Here is a 19,795-nt window from a genome sequence, read left to right on the forward strand (position 1 = left end):
ATAATTTTCTGATACAAACAGATGACTAACTGCATTGTAAGAGATGGCCAGCCTGCCTTTAAAAATGGTAAAATCTCATTTGAATTGAGCTCAACTCCTAGTCAGTTTAGAAGTGTTCAGGCACTGCCTTCTTCGACTTCCCAGTGTTAGCTAATGAAAAAAGGAGTATCCCGACTAGATGGTAAGATTACTGAAGATGTGAACATATCATTGCTATCTTTGCACAATTTATGCAGTGTTTTGTCATTGCATGGAATTTATACTTTTGAAACTTACCTGCTCAACAAGTGTTTATATTTGTGCCCAGGACTAAAAGCATTAACTTTAGGATTTAACAAGCTCTTTTCTCTGTGTGTCTGTCTGTAGGTTTGGGAAAATGAATTTGAAACTGATTTATTCTCTCATAGCAATATGCATCACCATCATTGTCATCTTAGTCATGGTTTTCCAAAATAGAGGAGAAAAACCCATGGCTTGTGAGAGCCATTCTCAGAAAAAGGGGCAAGAGGAAGGTGGTCAGGATACTGGCAGCCAGGTGTTTCAAGATTTAAGTCCAGAAGAGATAATGCAGGTCAAGAGCTATCTACAGTCCAATCTGGGTGTGCCGCTGGTAGAGACGCCTCAAGCCAAGCCATCAGACAACTGCATCTATTTCATCACCTTGCAGCTTCCTCCCAAAGCAGAAGTGTTAGAATTCCTGGACCATCAAGGATCTAGGCCAGCACGGGAAGCTCTGGCTGTGGTCCATTTTGGAAATCAGGTGGACCCCAATGTGACAGAATTTGTGGTCGGTCCACTTCCAGAACCAACATATCATCAAGATATCACAATACAAAGATATGGAAGGAAATTGCCTTATTCTAAAAGGATGGTTTTGACAAATGAATTTGATGAAATCAGTGATTTCTTAAAGAGGAATGAATATCCTAAGGCTCCAAATTTCATACAAAAGGTTCTAAATCAAAATGGCAGCAGTGTTTGGTACATTCATGAAATGCCACCAGGACAAAAATCAGGAGATCGCAAAATGTGGGTGAGTCATTACCAGGATGTTCCTGGCTACTATTTGCACCCAGTTGGGTTTGAGGTCCAAGTGGATCATAGTAGCCTGGATGTTTCTCAGTGGAAGGTAATAAAAGTATTCTATAATGGACAATATTTTGAAGACATGGAAGACATTGAGATACAATTCAATATGGGAAAGGTTATAGTAGACAAGGTTAAACAACCCCCTCCTGATGGGGGATACTCATCACTGAAGCAGAGGGTGCCACCAAAAGTTTCAGGCCCTTTGCATTATGAACCTCGTGGACCACGCTATAGGATTCAGAATAATCAAGTCACCTTTATGAGGTGGAGTTTTGCATTTGGAATTGATGCAGGCAGGGGACCACGTATCTTTGATGTCAGGTTTAATGGAGAAAGAATAATCTATGAGTTAAGTTTGCAAGAAGCAAGTGCTATCTATGGCTCAAACAATCCTAGTTCCATGTTTACCAGATACTTGGATGCCAGCTATGGACTTGGTTCATTTATCTTCCCACTTACCCAGGGAATAGATTGTCCTTATTTATCCAATTATTTGGACTGGCACTTTTTTCATGATACTTCAGGACCTGTTAGCCGTAAGAAGGCTATCTGCATCTTTGAGCAGAATGCTGAGTTGCCCATACGACGACATTATGAAAGCATCCAGTCTCCTTTTTATGGAGGGTTGGCAGATTCAAATCTGGTGTTCCGGACCATATCTTCAGTTGGCAACTATGACTATGTCTGGGATTTTATTTTCCACCAAAATGGAGCTGTTGGTGTTCGGGTCTATGCCAGCGGGTATATTCAGTCTGCTTTTTACTTTGGTGATGCCAGAGACTTTGGCAATAGAGTCCAAGAATGGGTTCTGGGAATAATTCATACCCACAACATTCAATTCAAAGTGGATTTGGATATTGGTGGTAAGTAGGAATACTGCTTGTAACTTCCAAGGAAACTTATAGGTTCTTTGCCCCAGGTTGGCTTGTTCACAATTGTTCTAATGACTAAAAATTATAATGAAGAAAACTCAGGAGTATGCTTCAATAGAATTGAAAATTGGTAGTGTGGTTTTCTTGCATGCAGAGGCAGCAAACACATGAAAATTGTAGCATAAGCCCTAACACAGTGTTACCATAGCTTTAAGGAACAACAGAAATCCTCAAAACCCTTTTTGCAAACCAGTAAGTAGAGGAGATGAATGTGCAAAACAAACCCTCTTTGCTAATATCCAAAAGGCATTGTAAGGGAAAGGGGTGAGATTGTGTTACCTGCCCATTTGTTTACACACACACACACACACACACACACATATAAATTTAAAAGATAGGAAGCTGACTAGCTGCAAAACAAAGTTCCTAGCTTGTTTCAACCACATATTAGCACATAAATAAAGGAGAACGCATAATCTCCCTGAACAGTTTATTCTAAGAAACAATTACCTCAAATGTTACAGTTATGCCAAATCTCTCATTCAGTTTTATCATTTTTATGTCATTTTCAGATGATGTTATTTAATGAACGAGCCGGTGTTTACTAATAATTGCAAAGGTTGTTTTTTCACACTAGCTCACTTTGTTCATATGCAGTCTGCAAAACTAATTATGCATAGGTAAAGGTAAAGGTTTCCCTTGACATAAAGTCCAGTCGAATCCGACTCTAGGGGGCGGTGCTCATCTCCGTTTCTAAGCCTTGGAGCCGGCGTTGTCCCTAGGGACACTTCCGGGTCATGTGGCCAGCATGACGACTCGGAACGCCGTTACCTTCCCGCCGAAGCGGTACCAATTAATCTACTCACATTTGCATGTTTTCGAACTGCTTGGTGAGCAGGAGCTGGGACGAGCAACGGGAGCTCACCCCGCCGCGCGGTTTCGAACCGCCGACCTTCCGATCGGCAGCTCAGCGGTTTAACCCGCAGCGCCACCGCGTCCCTTATCATAATTTCATCTCTGTGTCAGGCAAAGCTTTATTGTATAAGCAACTTTGATTTTAAGAAGCTGAAAATGCAACAGGAGTGGTCTCATCTATCTCGTTACTCAAGTACTAATCACTGTACTTGTTTTCTTTCTGAGGTGTGAAAAACACCCTGGTTGGCAATGACATGGCTTTTGAGACAGTGCAGGCCCCTTGGAGCCCAGAGCATGAGCTCCATCGAATGAAGATGGTGAGGAAAGTTTTGGACACCGAGAACAAGGCTGCATTCCGTCTCCGTGACAACATGCCCAGATACATTTATTTTGCTGCCAACCGAACCAATAAGTGGGGCCATGAGCAGGGCTATCGGATCCAGATAGTCAGTTTTTCTGGAGACCATCTGCCAGAATCAGATCCAATGGAGCCAGGCATCAGCTGGGGTCGGTAAGTGAGTGATTCCTAGGTGCAGAAATAAAATATATTCACCTACTGTATGTCTCTGGGTTTCAGGAGCTTGAATAATATAGGCAGGAACTGCCCAATTTATTCATTTTAAAGAGCTCTGCCTAACCATCTCTCTGCTTTCTTTAGGCTCCATTGTAGATGATGTGGTACTGGAAGTGTTTAAAAAGTCTGGATAATGAACGAATATTTCCTAAGGAAAACCTTTCCAATGCCAAGATTAACTGTGGAACATATAAAGGAACAAAGTGCAATTCAAACTGTGCAGAATTTCTCCTAGTTCACATTCCTCACTGCCAATCATTACAGATCTTTCAAGACCCTGGGACTTCTTTTTATTAACAGTTAACTATTGGATTGAGTTTCAGCAAATGATTGTTACCTTGTTGTGGTGCTGGAGCTTGAGCACCTCAATGATGCCATGAGCTAAACCGTGAAGGGCCTCCCAAGACGGGAAGGTCATGACAGAGAGGCCAGACTAAATGTGATCCCTGGGGAAGGTAATTGCAACCCACCCCAGTATTCTTGCCGTGAAAACTAAATGGATCAGTACAACCAGAGATATGTCAGTATACCATCGGGAGATAAGACCCCCCAGGTCAGAAGATGGTCAAAATGCTACTGGGGAGGAACAGAGGATGAGTTCAACTAGCCCCAGACATGACGACGCAGCTAGCTCAAAGCCGAAAGGATGGCTAGTGGCCGAAGGTGCTGGTGGTGAACGGCGAATCCGTTGTTCTAAGGATCAACACACCATTGGAACCTGGAATGTAAGATCTATGAACCAGGGCAAATTGGATGTGGTTATTGGTGAGATGTCAAGATTAAAGATAGACATTTTGGGCGTCAGTGAACTGAAATGGACTGGAATGGGCCACTTCACATCAAATGACCACCAGATCTACTACTGTGGACAAGAGGACCACAGAAGAAATGGAGTAGCCTTCATAATGAATAGTAAAGTGGCTAAAGCAGTGCTTGGATACAATCCAAAAAACGACAGAATGATCTCAATTCGAATTCAGGGCAAGCCATCTAACATCACAGTGATCCAGATATACGCCCCAACCACAGATGCTGAAGAAGCTGAAGAAGCTGAAGTAGAGCAAATCTATGAGGATCTGCAGCACCTACTGGACAACACGCCTAAAAGATGTTATTTTCATCACAGGAGACTGGAATGCTAAGGTGGGCAGTCAAATGACACCTGGAATTACAGGTAAGCATGGCCTGGGAGAACAAAACGAAGCAGGACATAGGCTGATAGAATTTTGCCAAGACAACTCACTCTGCATAACAAACACTCTCTTCCAACAACCTAAGAGATGGCTTTATACATGGACTTCACCAGATGGACAACACCGAAATCAGATTGACTACACCCTTTGCAGCCAAAGGTGGCGGACATCTATACAGTCGGTAAAAACAAGACCTGGAGCTGACTGTAGTTCCGATCATGAACTTCTTATTGCACAAGTTAGGATCAGACTCAAGAGATTAGGGAAGACCCACAGATCAGCTAGATATGAGCTCACTAATATTCCTAAGGAATATGCAGTGGAGGTGAAGAATCGATTTAAGGGACTGCACTTAGTAGATAGGGTCCCAGAAGAACTATGGACAGAAGTCCGCAACATTGTTCAAGAGGCGGCAACAAAATACATCCCAAAGAATGAGAAAACCAAGAAGGCAAAATGGCTGTCTGCTGAGACACTAGAAGTAGCCCAAGAAAGAAGGAAAGCAAAAGGCAACAGTGATAGGGGGAGATATGCCCAATTAAATGCAAAATTCCAGAGGTTAGCCAGAAGAGATAAGGAATTATTTTTAAACAAGCAATGTGTGGACGTGGAAGAAGACAATAGAATAGGAAGGACAAGAGACCTCTTCCAGAAAATTAGAAACATTGGAGGTAAATTCCAGGCCAAAATGGGTATGATCAAAAACAAAGATGGCAAGGACCTAACAGAAGAAGAAGAGATCAAGAAAAGGTGGCAAGAATATACGGAAGACCTGTGTAGGAAGGATAACAATATCGGGGATAGCTTTGACGGTGTGGTCAGTGAGCTAGAGCCAGACATCCTGAAGAGTGAGGTTGAATGGGCCTTAAGAAGCATTGCTAATAACAAGGCAGCAGGAGACGATGGCATCCCAGCTGAACTGTTCAAAATCTTGCAAGATGACGCTGTCAAGGTAATGCATGCTATATGCCAGCAAATTTGGAAAACACAAGAATGGCCATCAGACTGGAAAAAATCAACTTATATCCCCATACCAAAAAAGGGAAGCACGAAAGAATGTTCAAACTATCGAACAGTGGCACTCATTTCACATGCCGGTAAGGTAATGCTCAAGATCCTGCAAGGTAGACTTCAGCAATTCATGCAGCGAGAATTGCTAGATATACAAGCTGGGTTTAGAAAAGGCAGAGGAACTAGGGACCAAATTGCCAATATCCGCTGGATAATGGAAAAGGCCAGGGAGTTTCAGAAAAACATCTATTTCTGTTTTATTGACTGTGTGGGCCATAACAAATTGTGGCAAGTTCTTAGTGGTATGGGGATACCAAGTCATCTTGTATGCCTCCTGAAGAATCTGTATAACGACCAAGTAGCAACAGTAAGAACAGGCCACGGAACAACAGACTGGTTTAAGATTGGGAAAGGAGTACGGCAGGGCTGTATACTCTCACCCCACCTATTCAACTTGTACACAGAACACATCATGCGACATGCTGGGCTTGAGGAATCCAAGGCTGGAGTTAAAATCGCTGGAAGAAACATTAACAATCTCAGATATGCAGATGATACCACTTTGTTGGCTGAAAGTGAAGAGGAACTGAGGAGGCTTATGATGAAGGTGAAAGAAGAAAGTGCAAAAGCTGGCTTGCAGCTAAACCTCAAAAAAAGCAAGATTATTGTCCTAACAACCAGGAAACACACTGAGACAATGAACTGGTCTCTAATATTTATTGCTAGTACTTAACAGGAATCCTAACAAACTGAAGAAGCGTGGGAAAAACCCAGACATATAACCCCCAAGGGTTAAGGCGGTCCCGATCTGTGTCTCTTTGAATGGCTGAACAATTCATCAGTGCTATGCATGCGCTTGACAGTCTGGATGGGAGCCCCCTGCTCGCCATCCTTACTCATGACAATTATGGCAACCAGCTTGATTGATAACTGGCAAATAGAGGGAGAAAATGTAGAAGCAGTGAAAGACTTTGTATTTCTAGGTGCGAAGATTACTGCAGATGCTGACTGCAGTCAGGAAATCAGAAGACGCTTAATCCTTGGGAGAAGAGCAATGACAAATCTCGATAAAATAGTTAAGAGCAGAGACATCACACTGACAACAAAGGTCCGCATAGTTAAAGCAATGGTGTTCCCCGTAGTAACATATGGCTGCGAGAGCTGGGCCATAAGGAAGGCTGAGAGAAGGAAGATTGATGCTTTTGAACTGTGGTGTTGGAGGAAAATTCTGAGAGTGCCTTGGACTGCCAGAAGATCAAACCAGTCCATCCTCCAGGAAATAAAGCCAGACTGCTCACTTGAGGGAACGATATTAAAGGCAAAACTGAAATACTTTGTCCACATAATGAGAAGACAGGACAGCCTGGAGAAGATGCTGATGCTAGGGAGAGTGGAGAGCAAAAGGAAGAGGGGCCGACCAAGGGCAAGGTGGATGGATGATATTCTAGAGGTGACGGACCCGTCCCTGGGGAAGCTTGGGGTGTTGACAACCAACAGGAAGCTCTGGCGTGGGCTGGTCCACGAAGTCATGAAGAGTCGGAAGCGACTAAATGAATAAACAACAAAATTGCATTGAGTAGAAAGAAACAGTTCCTTTGACAAATTTAGTATGCTTAGGCTGTGAACTTTATATATGTATGATCACGGTTGGAAGAGTAGTTAGAAGACACTGCCGTTTTGGGAAATTATCCTCAATCTTGAGAGCTCTTCTTGACCCTGCCTTAAGACAAACCATACAGATTGTTGGAGGATATGCTATCTATTTCCTTTTCTCCAGTGTGTCCCAAGGAGGCCAAGGAAATCCTGAACCAGATCAGTTTTTCATTGTAGGGAAATAGATTTAAGTTTATAGAAATAAAATTGAGAGACTGACTTTTAGTAAACTTAAGCAATGTAAACTAAAGTTAAAAGCTAGTCTTGGAGAGAATCGCACTACCTTTGGACGTTCAATATTGCATCTTAGATGTGCTTCCAGGTTCCTTTTTTTTGATAGAAGAGTACTGGAGATAGTCTTTGTGGCCTGGAATACATTTTTTAGCTTATCCTACTGTGCCAGCTACAACCATATCTGGAGTAGACCGACCTGGCTAATGGTGGCTGATGGTTTGTTTCAGTGTGTCTTTCAAATTGGTCTGGCTGAGTATTGAAAGGAATCCGAGCCAATTTATTATGATTTTGTGTGCTTGCACTTCTAGACCTAATTTGAGGTCCTGATGTTAAGTTTTTATCTCCTCATTGCTTTGGGGTCAGTATATTTAAGGGAATTCCTATCAGCATGGAGACCCATGAAATGTGCTAGGTTGGCAGGGATAATCACAGCAGTACTGTGGTTCTGTAAACCATCTAAGGAATTACACATGGCAGTTCAAGCCTCAGATCATCTCAGAAATTCATATCTTCTTTAATAATGAGTTACAACAATGTTTGTTCCTATATTTTTATAGTTAAGCTGTTCAAATTCATCTAAATGCAATAGCATCCTGTCATTATATTGCCTTTCAAGACCTATGTCTGGAACAATAACCTCTGAAGAGCTTTAAGAAGTAATATGATGATGAGTAAATCTCAATCTCTGCAACTCCTTTTGTTCTGCTTTTCAGTTATAAGCTGGCTGTAACAAAGAGGAAGGAAAATGAACCATTCAGCACCACTGCCTACAATCAGGTTGACCCATGGAAACCTCCCATCACCTTTGCTGAATTCATAAACAATGAGAGCATTGTCAATGAGGTAAGTGATGATGAACCCAAGATAGCATTGAAGCACCTTGCAGGCTATTATTCCAGAATCTGGTGCTGTCCAAATGAAGTGGAATTTAAGTCAACCATAATTGGAAGACCTGAGAACAGGAAGGTAGCCTGTTGGGCTATCACCCAAAGCTTACTCTGTTAGGAGGAAAATGCTGCTAAGGGTTTCCGCAGCACTTTCTCTTAGGGAAAAAACAGACATAGTGATCTCCAGGATGTTTGCTCAGAGGGGAATTGGCAAATTTAAATTCTCCTGTACCAGTGTTAGTTTTCCTGTTTACATTCTTGTTAGCTGAGGTAATGTGGCCTTGGAAAATACACTGAGGCAAACTACACTGCTGCTTTAATTAACAAGCTTAGTTTCTCTGAATCCACTCCTGTATCATCTTTCTATTTAATGGGTCTTTTTCCTAAGATGACAAAATAATCTTGTCCATTTCCCTCTCACAGGATCTGGTTGCCTGGATCAATACTGGCTTTCTGCATATTCCACATGCTGAGGACATCCCCAATACTGCAGCCCTTGGGAATGTGGTTGGTTTCTTCTTGAGACCGTACAATTATTTTGATGACGACCCTTCCATGTATTCTCCGGACAGCGTCTTCTTCGCCAGCCAGCAGGACGCCACGTCCTGTGAGATCAACCAACTTGCCTGTCTGGCAAAAATCGCTTCGTGTTTGCCCACTTTCCCCCCTTTCACTTACGAGGGTTTTCAAAACATGACGACTTTCTAATGTCTTCCACTTTTTGACAGGTGAATTAGAAATTGGGAACAAACAATGAATGTGTACTACAGGCAGCTAATGCTGAGAGTTTCTGCCCAGTATTTTTGAAATCAGAATTTTAAACTGTGTGCATGTATTAAATGTATTCTTAAACCGTATCTGCAATCATGCTTTTTTTTTTTTGCTTAAATATTCTAGGCAGGTTGATAGACATAATTTATCTTCCTCACTAGTCTCCTACAATTTTCTTCTTTTCTCTCTCCTTCCTTCTGTAGCATTAATGGATGTTTTTGCCTGATTATTGTTATCCTTCTGTCTACTGTCCTCCAGGAACTCTGGTGGAATGGAGTTCTCTGGGGATTATTGAGGACTGAAAAACTGCAACTACTGCTGCCACTCAATTCCCAGAATTTGGGAGAGCCATAACTTTCCATATTCATATATAAATGATGTAGTGGTTAAGGCATCAGACTAGAAACTGGGAGACCTTGAATTCTAATCCCACCTTAGGCACAACGCCAGCTGGGTGACCTTGGGCCAGTCACTTTCTCTCAGGCCTAGGAAGGAGGCAATGGCAAACCACTTCTGAAAAACCTGCCAAGAAAACTTCAGGGACTTGTCCAGGCAGTTTCCAAGAATCAGACACAACTGAACAGATTAAAAGAAAAAGAAAAAGCATGTGATATCAAGGTACTTGTTGATTGCCCTCTAATGCTGCCGATGAATTAACAGCTGAAATTTTTAGCCTGTTTAAAAACAAAAGGCAAAGCATTGTCTTTACCACAATGTAAATCTTATTTCTTTCTTGCTTTATAGTTTTCAGGACTTGCATTCTTTTCTATCCATCTGATATCCAGGTCCTGTAATTTCACACACATGCTTATACCCACCTACATGCCTGCACACGAATACATACATTTTTATTTTCTGAAATACTATTATATAGAAAGTTTGATATGTTTCTTCATATGCTAGTTTGAGTGTGTGCTTCTTTTGAATGGATTTGTTACCAACCTTTATATCCTTTTGGACTGGTTGCAAGGGTGTTTTTTTTTGTAGGGGGTAGGGATATTTTGTGATTTCCTTCCTGAGCAATCAATACCAGTTGGGGTGGTGATGGAGGAGTGATATCAGGCATTTGATTGCTTCATTGTGGTATAATACATGGCTCGGCCCTTCCCCCCTTACTATTTAATATTTACTTGAAACCACTGGATGAGGTCATTTGTCAGCATGGGGTGAGGTTTCATTGATGATACCAGCTCAAATGGACTGGACAGGTGATAAATGGGAGATCTTGACTTGGTCCTAACCTTGGTGGTTAGGGTCTGGATGGAAAGGAACCAACATAAGATGAATCCTAGCAAAATGAATCAGCTGTAGATTTGAAGTCTTTCTAAATCTGGAGACAGTCCATCTATAGTTCTGAATAGTTCACAATCTAGGGGTTCCCCTGGACCCACCGCTCCTATTTGAGCAGCAGGTAAAGACTTTGGCAGAAGAGCCTTACACTATTACATCTTGTGTGCCAATTCCAACCTGAATCAAAAGACATTGCACATGCTAACTTATCCCCTTATTATCTTATGGCTGGAGTATCTCTGTTCACTCTTGATGACAACCTACAAGCTGAAACTGATTCAGGATGCAGTTGCCCAGCTAGTGATGAGTCTACTTACATTTGCCCATATAACACTTCTATTCTGGGAACTGCATTGGCTGCTAGTTAGTTTCTGGGCACAGTTCAAAGTGCTGTTACCTTTAAACCTCTACATGGCTCAGGGCCTAGTCATCTTATTCTGAAATGAATTTGCTAATCCACTAAGATCATGGAGAGAAGGCTCCTGAGGATCCTATCCCAAAATAAGTTCAATCTGCTGGGACCCCAGTATCAGCATTTCTCAATACTTCCTCCCCTGCTGCCCCCCCTCCCCCCAATAGCTTAGTCTTGTACATACAGACTGCCATATCTCTGATGAGCTTTTGGAGACTTGTGAACATATGGTTCTAGAAGAGAGCATTTGGAAGATGCTAACTTTGGGCCTGCCTCTGGGGGATTGTGATCTTGTGATTTGTCTTTTGCCGTTTTTATTTTTGCTTATGTTGTACTCTGTTCAGAGATGGCTGGAATGGAATGGCATAGAAATGTTAGGAATAAATAAACCAGGAAATGAACAAATACATTTAATCTTAATATTGTTAAATCTTAATATGTTTCTGAATTGTTCATGATGACATGCATATCTGCCAAGTTCTAAAAATTAAAAGAATTATTCAAAAGACTTTCTCATCCTTCTACACTGGGCATATTCAATAGTCTTCTCTGTTTACTCTCTGAAATATTGAACCTACTGTGTAGTTGTTTATAATGAACAGCCTGTGGGATAGACTTATTTTCCACAAGAATCATGGTTGAGAATAAGGGATTTATGAATTATGGAATCAAATCCTGCATTGCATGGATCAGTTCATTTTGCTTTTTCTGATGGCCAAATTTAAACTGAATTTATTTATAATTTTCTTGTAAGGACAACTGCAAAACATTGCCAAGACAAGTTCCCATTTAAAATGAGCCAAATAAAATTCTCATCCATCTTTGCCCCCAGTCTGAAAAGAGGGGGGAAGCTATAGCCTAAAAGCAGAACACAGACACTGAATTTAAGAGGTGGTCAGTTCAGTCCATTGCATCTCCAGGAAGGTCTCAATCTACTCCTTCCTGAAACTCTGGCCAGACCTGCTGGTAACTGTTGACTATATGAGTGTCATGCGCTGCCTGCCTCTGAATAATACTCTGACACTGGTTCGTGGATCAGGCTCTGATTTATTCACAGCGCAGTTACAGCGTCGGAAGAAAAAAGCTGAGAGTGACAGGAGCGCGCCGGTGCGGGGTTTAAATACCCCGCACCGGTCAGCGCCCCCTCACTCGCGGTCACGTCACCCCCCTTTGTCCAATACGTTGCCCTGCCGGTGGGTGAGGGGTTGTGAGGCCCCACTGGCGTTCCAGGATCGCCCATCATCGGGTTTTCTATTCATCCGGTGATTGCTGTCAGCTGGGCGATCTCCGTGGTATTGGCGCTGATGGCTTGGGTGTGCTCCGTGATCCGTTTAGTTATTGTTTGTTGGCCGTTAGTCGTTGTGGGTTGATGGCTACTTATCTTGAGCCCCTTCACCTATTTCCTTGCTATTGTCATGTGTGCCATTGCGCTGATGACTTCAGCTCAACGGCACTCATGACATACTGCCCCCTGTCCGAATAGTGCTCCCCCCCGGTTTTCTGGTTTTTTTTTTTTTTTTTTCGGTGGAGCTGTCAAACGGCACTTTTTTTTTTTTTCCGAAATTCCCGCCAGAGTAGTTGTCGCCCCTCCCTTTGCTCCTCCCTCTACCACGTGCCTTCCCAGGGTGTATCCATGGTGCGCATGCCCGGGTCCCGTCCTGGCGTGCGCATGCTCCAGCCACACCCTGTTTGTTTGGCTCAGTTCGGCGAGGAGAGAGGCGTGGCTGGTCGGGTGCTTATCAGCTCCAGGTAGGGCCCTTCTTTTTTTCCTTTTAAAGTGCGTCGCCTTTGTTGTATCTCCTGGGCGTTGCCCCCAGGTTGCCCTGTTGACTTGCTTGCCACTCCCCCGCGGCCGGGGGGCGGGGGGAGGGTGCTGGCGAATGCTTGTCACCACCTCGTGGGCCCGGGGCGGGGGGAGTGAGTCCCGGGGGGGGGAGGTCCACCCAAGTCGCGGGCTTGGGGGGGCCCTTTCCCTTGGGGCACGGGAGGCGGGGGGGGGCCTGCAGGGGGGGTTTGGCTTGCTGACCTTGGTTGTGGCTTGTCGGGGTATGCCCGGTGAAATACTCTGGTTAGGTCAGGCGCGTTAACGTTGTGCGCCGCCACCCATTCCGGGTGGGGGAAGTGTTTCCACCTGACCAGATAGTGTAGAGTTCCTCGTTGCTTGCGGGAGTCGAGAATGTCCCTTATCTCGAAGTGGTGTTGCCCGTCGATCATCACCGGTGCGGGCTGTGGCGTGCTTGGGTGCCATCGGGAGGTGGTTGCCGGTTTCAGGAGGCTGGTGTGGAACACCGGGTGGAGTCTCCGTAGGTTGTGTGGCAGGTCCAAGCGTATTGCTACCGGGTTCACTATTTGGGTGACTCGGAACGGCCCGATGTACTTAGGCCCCAGTTTTTTCGAGGGTTGGGTTGACTTTAGGAACTTGGTGGATAGGTAGGCCATATCCCCCGCTTGGAACGTCGGTTGTTGGCGCCGGTGCTTGTCGGCCTGCTCTTTGTAGGCTGCCTGTGCAGCGCTGCCGTGATTACTGGCCATGCTTCCGCGATCTTCCGTCCCCAGTCGCTAGCGTCCACCTGGGGTTCCGGGGGTTGAGGTAGCTCTGGTATGGGGACGAAGTCGCGCCCCGAGACTACTTCAAACGGAGTTTTCCCCGTGCTCGTGTGGACGGCGTTGTTGTATGCGACTTCGGCGAACGGGAGCAGTTCAGCCCAGTCGTCTTGGTGGTAGTTAGTATATGATCGTATGAATTGCTCTAAGGTGGCATTAAGAACCTCTGTGGCTCTGTCCGTCTGGGGGTGCCAGGCCATATATAGGGCCTGTTGGGTCCCCGTCAGCTTTAGGAAGGCCCGCCAGAATTTGGAGGTGAACTGTGTGCCCCTGTCGGTCACCACACGTGCGGGACATCCGTGTAGCCTGTACACGTGGATGAGGAAGAGTTTGGCTAGCTGTTGTGCGGATGGGACCGACGTGCAGGGGATGAAGTGGGCCTGCTTTGAGAAGTAGTCCTTCACCACCCAAATGGCCGTTTTCTTCTGGCTGGGTGGGAGGTCCACTATAAAATCCATAGAGATTTCCTCCCATGGGCGGGAGGGTTCTGCCACCCGTTGTAATAGCCTGGTGCCTGTTTGGCCCTAGCGCACGTTGGGCAGGACGCTACGTAGGCTTTTACGTCACGCCTGAGCGCGGGCCACCAGAATTGACGCCGTGTTAGGTGTAGGGTCTTGAGGAACCCAAAGTGTCCCGCTTGTTTGGCGTCGTGTGACCTATGCAAGATCGCCTGGCGTTGCGAGTCCGGGACGTAGATTCTGCCTTCCCCCCATGCTAGGTCCTGTGCCATCGTTACCTTGTCGGGGTTTGCCAGGAACCAGGGGTCGGTTTTGAGGGCGGCGGCGAGGTCCATGCGCATTCCCCCTGGTAGTTGCGGTTGGCTTCTTCCGGTCGCCGGTTGTCCCGCCGTCGGCTGCACCGTAGAGTCGAGCTGCCTCCGCGCGCTGCTTCGGGTGGTCACGGCCATCCCCAGTTGCGAGGCGGATAGGACCGTCCCAATGGTGTCTGGGGCGGGCTCTTCGTCTTGGGGCAGTCGGGAGAGGGCGTCGGCCAGGAAGTTCTTTTTGCCCGGCATGAACTTCAGCTGGAAATTAAAGCGGCTGAAGAATTGGGCCCATCGGACCTGTTTTGGGCTAAGGCGTCTGGGCGTTCGTAGGGCCTCGAGGTTCCGGTGGTCGGTCCAGACCTCGAATGGTTGGGTGGCTCCCTCGAGTAGGTGTCGCCATGTCTCTAGCGCTGATTTCACCGCGAAGGCTTCTTTCTCCCAGACGTGCCATCGCCTTTCTGTCTCGGAGAACTTCCTTGACAGGTAGGCGCATGGTTTCAGGAGTCCCGTGGGGTCTTTCTGTAGCAGGATGGCTCCCAGGGAGAAGTCTGAGGCGTCGGCTTGGACCACGAACGGCCGTTCTGGGTCCGGGTGCGCGAGGATTGGCTCCGTAGTGAACAGCGCTTTCAGCTTGTTGAATGCGGTCTGGCACGCGGGAGTCCAATTCAGCACTGTGCCTGGGTTCTTGGCGCGTCGGGTGTCCCCCACCCCTTTGGTTTTGAGGAGGTCCGTTAGGGGGAGGGCTATCTCTGCGAACCCCCGGGCAAATGACCTGTAAAAATTCGCGAATCCGAGGAAGCTCTGTAGTTGGCGTCTGTTGCGGGGGCGCTCCCAGTTTAGCACCGCTTCGACTTTTGCGGGGTCCATTTCGATGCCGTCCCCGGAGATTCGGTACCCCAGGTAGTCTAGGCGCTCTTTGTGAAACTCGCACTTTGTAGGCTTGGCATAGAGCTGTGCCTTCTGAGCTTGTCGAGGACTTGCCTGACTAGGGTCACATGTTCCTCGTGCGTTTTTGTGTAAATAAGGACGTCGTCGATGTAGACCAGGACCCCTTTGAACAGATGTTCATGCAGTACCTCATTGATGAGCTGCATGAACACCCCAGGGGCCCCCGCGAGTCCGAAGGGCAGTACTTTGTACTGGAAGGCGCCTAGGGGGCAGTTGAACGCCGTCTTCCATTCGTCCCCCTCCCTGATTCGGATGCGATAGTACGCCTCGCGAAGGTCCAGTTTGGAAAAGACTTTGCCCGTGGACAGGTGGGCGAGCATGTCCTTCACCAGGGGTAAGGGGTATTTGTTGGACAGGGAAGCCGCGTTTAGGCCCCGGTAGTCGGTGCAGAGCCGTAGGGTGCCGTCTTTCTTCTCCCGGAATAAGACGGGGGCTCCGACCGGTGAGCATGCTGGCTCTATGAATCCCCTGTCTAGGTTTTTATCGATGAACTCCCGGAGGGTTGCCATCTCCTTCGGGGTCATCGAGTAGATCTTTGGTCTAGGTAAGGGGACGTCGGGCAGTAGGTCGATCCGGCAATCCGTCTTGCGGTGGGGGGGTAGTTGGTCAGCTTCTGCCTCTCCGAAGACCTCGGAGAAGTCGGCGTATTGTTCCGGTAGGTCTGCTGTGGTAGCGGCGTTGTCTTGTGTAGTCGCCTCCGCTCGTCCTACAGTGGGGTTGGTTCTGCCCGCTGGAACTGGTGCTCGATACTCGCCGTCGCCGAATGTGAAGGTGCGGGTCTCCCAGTTGATCCGCGGGTTGTTTGTCGCGAGCCATGGCATCCCCAGGACTGCAATGGGCCGTCCGATGTGCGTGACGACGAACGATGTGCGCTCGGTGTGAGTGCCCATTTGCAGGGTGACCGGCTCGGTTTGTAGCGTGGCTGGTTTCCCTCCCGCTGTGGAGCCGTCCAGCTGGTGGAATGCCAGCGGCGTGGGGAGGGGGAAGCAGTGGAGGTCGAGTTTGGCGACTAGGTCAGGGTGGATGAGGTTTTTTGAGCACCCCGAGTCCACTAGTGCCGCGGCCGTGGTGGCTCCATTGCCGGCAGAGAGTTTGATTGCTGCTATTATTATGGGGCTGTCGTCGTTCCGTCGAGGTGGTCCGTGCTGCTGTCCCACCGCCTGCCTCGCCACACGTTTCAGGGCAGGCGGGGAGCTTTTCCCGCCGGCTGGTCGGGGTCTGCGTTATCCTCTTCCCCCCAGTAAGCGTCCCAGCCTTCCTCTGGTGTCGCTGTGGCCACGGTCATTCGGCGGTGAGGGGGCGGCCCCAGGTTGGGTGGTTTGGGGCTAATTTTCGGGGTGGGTTTGGGCGCACTGGTCGGCGGTCGGTTGGCGAAGCAATCCACCGTCTTGTGCCCTAATTTGCCACACCTCCCGCAGGGCTCCCGATTGAATTTCTTTTTTGGGTATATGGGGCCGGCCATCCCCACGTGTGGTGCGGGTACCTTTTTTCCGGCATAGTTTGTGTCTTCCGTGGTTGTCATGAGGAAGGTGCGGTGCGCGTGTTCGGCTTTCCCCGCGAGGTGGATCCACCCGTGTAGCGTTTCTGGGTCGTCGCGGTAGAGGGCCCATTGGAGAACGTCGCGATTGAGCCCCCTTTTGAACATTTCCAGCAGGGTGGTCTCGGACCAGTCGCTGACCGTCCCCGCGAGGGCTTTGAACTCCAGGGCGTAGTCAGGGACCGTGCGTGTGCCCTGTTTAAGTCTTTGGAGTGCGCTTTTCGCCCTTACTTTGGCTAGGGGGTCTTCGAAGTAGTTTTTCATCTCATTGATGAAAGCAGGGAAGGTGGCGAGGGCAGGGGAGCTGGACTCGTACAGTTGGACGTACCAGTCCGCCGCCCTGTCTTGGAGTTTGATCGCCACGGCGGCGATCTTGTCGGCCTCGGAGTCGTAGGAGTGTCCGTGCCTCCCCATGAACTCCCTAGCGTTCGTGACGAAGAACGAGAGTTTCGTGGGGGTCCCATCGAAGAAGATGGGGAAGTCCTTTGGGGCCCGGGCGTTTTGCGCGGCCCTGCCTCTCGCTTCCCGGTCTGTGGTGTCGTCCGCCTGTGCCGTCTGCTGACCCTCCGCTGGCCCGTGGGGGTTCGGTGCTTCGCTCGGGGTGTGGGCCTGTGCGGGGACGTCGTTGGGTGGCGCGGGGGGCATAAGCGACTGGAGCATGGTCCGGAGTTCCGTCAGTTGAGCCCGCATGGCCGCGGGTTCAGCTCGTGCCTCCTCGTCCACAGCCCGCGCCGCCGCTGGGGCCGGTTCCGTTGGCGCGTCAGCGGGGGTGGGTTGCCAGCGGGGTTCATCCTCCCTCTGCCGCGGGTCCGCTTCCTCCGCCGTCTGCTGGGTGTCTCCATCGTCCTCCTCCGTGTTGACCGCCGTTGGGCTGTCGCTCCACGCCCGTTGCTGGGGTGCGATGTGGGGCGCGGGGTCCTCCGCTGGTTTCGGAAGTCGTGCTGCTCCCTCCCGCGGTCGGGTTGCCTCCGTCGCCATCTCCCCTTGGGGTTGGAGCTGAGGCTCGGGTCGGGTGGGGTGGGCGTCCATGGCTCCGGGAGTCCGCGGTGCCTCTGGCCTTGGTCGGTCCTCCTCTGTCTCTTGCCGCGCGGCTCGCCCTCCTTGCCCGCGCGGCTCCGGCCTCATCTTGCTGGTCTTCTCGCCGTCTACTCCTCCCGCGGCTCGTTGTCGTCCGGTGGGGCTCGGTGAGGCTGTGTTTATGACTCTCAGCTTTATGTCATGCGCTGCCTGCCTCTGAATAATACTCAGACACTGGTTCGTGGATCAGGCTCTGATTTATTCACAGCGCAGTTACAGCGTCGGAAGAAAAAAGCTGAGAGTGACAGGAGCGCGCCGGTGCGGGGTTTAAATACCCCGCGCCGGTCAGCGCCCCCTCACTCGCGGTCACATCACCCCCCTTTGTCCAATACGTTGCCCTGCCGGTGGGTGAGGGGTTGTGAGGCCCTGCTGGCATTCCGGGATCGCCCATCATCGGGTTTTCTATTCATCCGGTGATTGCTGTCAGCTGGGCGATCTCCGTGGTATTGGCGCTGATGGCTTGGGTGTGCTCCGTGATCCGTTTAGTTATTGTTTGTTGGCCGTTAGTCGTTGTGGGTTGATGGCTACTTATCTTGAGCCCCTTCACCTATTTCCTTGCTATTGTCATGTGTGCCATTGCGCTGATGACTTCAGCTCAACGGCACTCATGACAATGAGGCTTAGTATCTTAATGTTTTGACTTACTATTTTCTAGGAAAAAGACTGGACTTAAACAACTGAGAAGGTCAACAGAGACAAGAACCTGGCCTTGGGCAACTTCCAGGACCTTGGCAGAGTCCAGGATAGAGGCCTTTAAAAGTCTAACCCTATCCTTGTTGATTCAGGACTAAATTCATTCTGAAACAAGCATGACTGCTTGCCAGGTGCATAACCAGGAGAAAGGGTAAATGAACTTGAAACTGAGTAATGGCTACGATTTGTTTCTTGATTGTATCTATGCTATGAATCGGTATTAGTGTTATCTCCTCAATCTTCATAATGTTCCAGCCAACCTAGAGAAGGAAGCTGGTCCAACCTACCCCAATTTAGAGGAGACTGCAGTGAGATGGGTGGCCTTATAAATTGTTGAAATAAATAAGTAAGTAGTTAGAAATTCTGGAGTTTAGTCTGCCTCAAAGGCACGGACCTCTTCTTGCTAGCCTTCTCCCTAACCTCAATTGTTTTATGCAAATGCTCACAGCTTAGAAATATTCTCATCTTTAAAATTGTTTAATATGTCATAGTATTCCTTGAAATGGAATCCAGAGCTCTGTCTTGATATGATTCTTTATTAAAAGAAATGGAAAAAATAATGTTAGAAATGGGAAATAGGCTGAAAATAATTTATATATCTCTCTTTTTATTCAGCCAACAAATTGTGGACCGCTAGTAGGGGAAGCAGGACCTAAATTTTTAGCTTCTAATAAATATAATGACTAATATGCTATCAATTTGCAATGACATTTACCCTCCAGGGAGCTCAGGTCTATTAACAAGAAACCAAGGGTGACATGACTTGTCATTAAATGCCTAGAAGGACAATTGAACAGTTAATAACCGTGACAGTCCAAATGCAGATGGATTGACCAAAACACTTTGCAGCTTTGAGAGTTTATGGAAAATGAAGCTGAATACCAAATGTCTCACTGGACAAAATAATAATGTAATAACAGTGCCTGTTTCCTATATACATTTGCAATTTATTATTTCTCCAAACACCAGTACTCATTATTTTTCTAATAGATACATGTCTCTCAAATTCATTCACCAGGTATCTTGATCACTGTTTTACTGAAACATCAATTGGCTTTCAGTTTTAGAAAAAGACAGGACAGGATTGAAATGTGTTCAATGAGATTGTATAATGTCCCATTTCAGAGATGTCAGGATAAACCAGACATCGTTCTGCTTGTCAGGCAGCAAAGACTAATCCTTTTTAGAAAGCAAACGTTGTGGCTCCTTTATAATGGACAGAGGTGGTGAGATTTAATCCAGGTCCCATTAAGTATTCAATCTCTGTTC

At 47.5% G+C, this 19,795-nt stretch overlaps 1 protein-coding gene across 2 annotated transcripts; it reads left to right on the forward strand.

Annotated features, from left to right (window-relative positions):
• The first annotated feature begins 376 nt into the window (after window positions 1–376).
• LOC134500543 (membrane primary amine oxidase-like) lies at window positions 377–9,216 on the forward strand. 2 transcript variants are annotated; one of them, XM_063307882.1, is made up of 4 exons: window positions 377–1,952; window positions 3,102–3,387; window positions 8,255–8,384; window positions 8,852–9,216. In XM_063307882.1, exons 1-4 carry the CDS (start codon window positions 377–379, stop codon window positions 9,134–9,136), a joined length of 2,277 nt encoding a protein of 758 aa, XP_063163952.1. In that variant the 3' UTR covers window positions 9,137–9,216. The 2 variants fall into 2 exon arrangements, with proteins under 2 accessions (XP_063163952.1, XP_063163953.1); XM_063307883.1 differs by having other exon boundaries at window positions 3,102–3,322; window positions 8,262–8,384.
• Window positions 9,217–19,795: the final 10,579 nt, after the last annotated feature.

This window comes from Candoia aspera, chromosome 6 (assembly GCF_035149785.1).
Source record: "Candoia aspera isolate rCanAsp1 chromosome 6, rCanAsp1.hap2, whole genome shotgun sequence".
Classification (NCBI taxonomy): Eukaryota; Metazoa; Chordata; class Lepidosauria; order Squamata; family Boidae; genus Candoia; species Candoia aspera.